Below are 5,054 nucleotides of genomic sequence, written 5' to 3' on the forward strand. Positions count from 1 at the left end.
CATAGATAGTATAAACAACGCAAGCACATACGAGAGTTGACTTTGTAGTCTCCTGGGTGACTGCACACATCGCGGTGTGCCTGAAACATGCGAACGGCGCTCATGTGCGGGGTGGTGGCTCCTGTTCGAAACTGACAAGTTTGCGGACAGGTCTCTCAGCGCAACCGCAGATGTATTACGGGACGAATTGCGGGATGTGTGGGCTACTTTATCACGTGATATGTTGAGCGATTTCAGCATTGGCGTCATGTCCACAACGGCCTGTGGGTTGTACAGTGTGTAGGTATTCTATTTTTAGAATGACGAGACGATGGGTGAACTATTTTTGGTAAAATAGGTCAACTGAGGCGAATTGATCGTGCACCAAAACAGTGGCAGAATGCGACAGTGGAAGGATGATGTAGGTAACATCCTCGCAGTATTCTACTACTAGAACGACTTAAGAATTATAACTACTTAAGATCATAAACTAATTATAACTACTTAAGATCATAAACTAATTATAACTACTTAAGATTATAAACTACTTTGAAAGGTATCGCGGTATGGCAGATACAAGTATGGCAGATACAAGTCTCGAACTCACCGTGGCTCGAACAGTCGGTGTCTCCACAACAACACCACTCGGCGTGGCTGTGATGGGAAACCTAGGTTTTTTCATTGGCAAACCGGGTTTTATCAGGGTTTGAGGCTCAGGCTGGGTGACAGCCGAACGGACAACGGGACGTGCAACGGTGGACATAATCGGCATATCGTTGATGGGCTTAGTGGCACCATCACTGGCGTGCACTCGTTTGCTCGAGTTTTTCTGGGGTTGATAAAAGGGTTCACGAGCTATGAGTGAGAGAAAAACTTGATTTACAAAGGAATATGCGCTTAGGTTTTGCTCCAGACCAGACGAAGGAGCAAAACAAGCAATGGTTAGAACAGTATTGTATGGCCAAACATAACTAAACGGGTCAATAAGATTACCGTTGACTTCATACATCCATGAATGTCTATTCATATACTCATTTCGTCTATCCATATACCCACAAGTATATACACTCATAAATGTCTTCGTACATCCATAATATCTATTCATATACTCATATCGTCTATTCATATACTCACAAATTTATACACGCATAAATGTCTTCATACATCCATGAATATTCATATACTCATATCGTCTATTCATCACAAGAATACACACTCATAAATGGCACACCGGGAGGATCGGACTCCACTCCACAAAGGACGCAGATGGGGTGGACGATTTGGCTTTGGGTCTCCCCGGCGCATGCGGGGGTGACAGTCGCGTGTTATCCAGACCCTCCAGAGAAAGTTCGGTAGTTCTCTTCGCTGGCTGGGTGTTAGCACCCGCATGTCCACACCTGTGTGGGCTGTTTGTCTTCGTCCGTGACTTCCCTCCACTACCCGAGCCCTGTCCAACCCGTCCCTGAGTGTGCCAAGGCGCCGAGTGCGACGGTGCATGTTGGCTGCTGGGTGGGCTATGGGGCTGTCGCAGGTATTGTGCTTGGTTCACAGACTGGCCAGAGCGACCTGCCGGCAGTGAGTGGTGTGAGCTGTGAAGACTCGCACACACCCACGGCTGAGCCGGGTGTTCGGTGCGTTCAATCTGGCTGCCCGTGGGCGATGAACCTGCACGCTGGATATGTGGCAAACAATCCAACCCCTGTACACCATCCCGCGTCTCACTGGCGGAGGGTGCCCCTACCATACGCAGTGACGAGGTGGACTGGTTCGGTACCACCGATCCCTGTGACCGGTTAGACAGGCTATTCGCGAGTGATGGTACGGCTATGTTGTGTGTTCGCTCTTCGCATTTGCTTCGGGTGCCCTTCCGCCGCGCCACCCTCTGATCTCGGCTGTGGCTGCGTGTCATAGGCACACCCCCAGGCCGTGCCACGTCCCCAAACACCTGCTGTAGCTTAGTACCTGGGTGTGTGTGTGTGTCTGAGTGTGTGGGCGGCGTTTGTGTATCTGTGCGTGTTGGTTGTGGTTGTGGTTGTACTTTGGAGTGCAATGATCGGAGTGTGGGGTGAGGTTTTGGTGTAGGTGGGTGTGGTTTACCACTGCTGCCACCACTGTCATGGTGTGTTCTATTTTTAGCACTGCCGCGACTACTACCGCTCCCACTGCCACGTGTACTATTTTTAGCGCAACTGTGAGCATTTTTACCATTTCCGGTAAGACTGGCGGTACACAGAACGGTACCGAGACTTGCGCTGCTACTGCGTTGCATTCTATTTATAGAACCGTCTGCATCCCTTTCCTGTTCCCGCACACACCCCGTCTGTGCGTCTGAGTGCTCCATCACCCACTCTTGACTCTCCACTGCCTGCTGTAATGTCCCGTGCGCATGCTCAGCCGACTCACTCGTGTGCATTGGTATGTCACAGGTAGGTATATGTACATGTACATCGCTTGAGTCGCATGCAGTCGCGCTAGTGTGCATGTGAGTATACGGCTCGTTCTCCCTTGGATCGACAGAGTCATGTGTAGCACACTCTGTGGAGTGTTGTGCTGACTGTTTACTCCCACTGGTCCTTGCTCGTGTAGGCTTAACCTTGTTGTCGTATACCACAAAGTCGTCTGGCAACTGCCAATGGTCGGTCTCCATTTTATCGGTCAGCCAATCACTGTCGAGAGTTTTAACAGTTCCAACGGAGGACCTGTTGTCTACGGAGTTGGATGGCAAGCTCCGAGAGCTCTACACATACAAAAAAAAAGCGTCAGACGAGAAAAATCAACAACTCTGGTGAAGTATTATTCTAATAGTTTGATTCGCATCCATGGTTATAGATTATAGATACAACCACATACATGGTTATAGATCATAGATTGAACCGCATCCATGGTTATAGATCATAGATTCAATCACACACATGGTTATAGATCATAGATTCAATCACATACATGGTCATACATCATAGATTCAATCACATACATGGATATAGATAAAAGATTCAATAACATACATGGTTACAGGTCATAGATTCAATCACATACATGGTTATAGATCATAGATTCAATCACATACATGGTTATAGATCATAGATTCAATCACATACATGGTTATAGATCATAGATTCAATCACATACATGGTTATAGATCATAGATTCGATCACATACATGTTTATAGATCATAGATTGAACTGCATCATGGTTGACTACTGTGTTGGTCATGGCTATAGGTGATCGATTGATTCGCATCCATGGTTGTAGATTATAGATTCAACCACACACATGGTTATAGATCATAGATTCAATCACATACATGGTTATAGATAATAGATTCAATCACATACATGGTTATAGATCACAGATTCAATCACATACATGGTTATAGATCATAGATTGAACCGCATCATGGTTAACTATTATGCCGGCCATGGCTATAGGTGGTCGATTGATTCGCATCCATGGTTATAGATTATAGATTCAATCACACACATGGTTGTAGATCATAGATTCAATCACATACATGGTTATAGATAATAGATTTAATCACATACATGGTTATAGATCATAGATTGAACCGCATCACAGTTAACTACTATGCTGACCATGGCTATAGGTGATCGATTGATTCGCATCCAGGTTTATAGATTATAGATTGAATCTCACCTAATTCATACAAGTGTACGTAGCCCACGTATATTTATACATACTCGAATCGAGACGAAATAATAAGTAGGCAGTAAATCTAATCGAAATAATAAGTAGGTAGTAAATCCAAACGCAATAATAAGTAGGTAGTGAATATAAACGAAATGGTAGGTAGGTAGTAAATATAAACGAAATAACAAGTAGGTAGTAAATACAAACGACATAATATGTAGGTAGTAAATATAACCGAAATAATAAGTAGGTAGTGAAAATAACCGAAATAATAAGTAGGTAGTGAAAATAACCGAAATAATAAGTAGGTAGTAAATATAAACGAAATAATAAGTAGGTAGTAAATACAACCGACATAATATGTAGGTAGTAAATATAAACGAAATAATAAGTAGGTAGGTAAATATAAACGAAATAATAAGTTGGTAGGTAAATATAAACGAAATAATAAGTAGGTAGGTAAATATAAACGAAATAATAAGTAGGTAGGTAACTATAACCGAAATAATAAGTAAGTAGTGAATACAACCGAAATAATAAGTAGGTAGGCGATTGCAGGTCACCGTGGCCCTGAAAGAATTATGAGTCATGCATCAGTCGGCTATATATCCCTACTCATTAAAAAACCACACAAAGACAATAAGAAACCCCAACCCAGTGAAAGGCCATAATGATACTTCTTAGCCTTCCCATTCGTATCAAACCCCAAACCTTATACACCCCTAGATACGATAGACAGAGGCAAAGAGAGGACATGTAGTCTCCACAGAAACCATACTGAAGTGAGGACATACCGATATCTTCAGGTGTGCTGGCGGTAAGGTGATGGCAGGGGGAGGGGTGCCCATGGTTTGTGGAGGGCTTCTCACCCGTGTGTCTACCGTTTTAGGGGTGTGTGCGACAATCGAAGACACTTCATGCGTATCTACAGATGTGTGGGAGAGATCCGTTTTTGCATCCACATGCGTGTGTGCGTTTATAGGTCTATCAGCCTGTGTCTTTGCGCTCTCCCCCATTTGACTGTCTACCCCTACACAGTCGCCTGTACCGCTTTTTAGCGCCGTAATACCGGTATCCTGTTTTGGATGTTCGGTACTCTCCCCGGGTGTGTGTGCGCGAACATCGGATCTACCAGCAGACGTAGTGGGTGGGTGTAGCGCAGTCGTTGTTTGGGATGGGTTTGGTGCACCGAAACATGACCACTCTACTTCGCTGAGTATAGACTGAGTCGATGGGCTGTTTGAGACTAGAATATAGAAGCAGAATCTAAATCAATGAGCAAATGTACATTAGTATGGGTTCATATGTATGCATACATATTATATTTATATATATATATATATATATATATATATATAGTTGTGTGTGTGTGTTGTATATATATATATATGTGTGTGTGTGTGTGTGTGTGTGTGAGTGTGTGTGT

At 43.8% G+C, this 5,054-nt stretch overlaps 1 protein-coding gene across 1 annotated transcript; it reads right to left on the reverse strand.

Moving 5' to 3' along the window:
• Nucleotides 1-100: 100 nt before the first annotated feature.
• Nucleotides 101-4,679, reverse strand: SARC_09188 (hypothetical protein; the record flags this gene model as incomplete). The annotated part of the gene is made up of 5 exons (XM_014296804.1): nucleotides 4,423-4,679; nucleotides 1,211-2,716; nucleotides 587-808; nucleotides 166-261; nucleotides 101-121 (listed from the first exon to the last, which is right to left on the reverse strand). The coding sequence occupies exons 1-5, from the start codon at nucleotides 4,642-4,644 to the stop codon at nucleotides 101-103; spliced, it is 2,067 nt and encodes a 688-aa protein (XP_014152279.1). The 5' UTR covers nucleotides 4,645-4,679.
• Between the last annotated feature and the right edge of the window lie 375 nt (nucleotides 4,680-5,054).

This window comes from Sphaeroforma arctica, assembly GCF_001186125.1.
Source record: "Sphaeroforma arctica JP610 unplaced genomic scaffold supercont1.905, whole genome shotgun sequence".
In the NCBI taxonomy this organism is placed as follows: Eukaryota; class Ichthyosporea; order Ichthyophonida; genus Sphaeroforma; species Sphaeroforma arctica.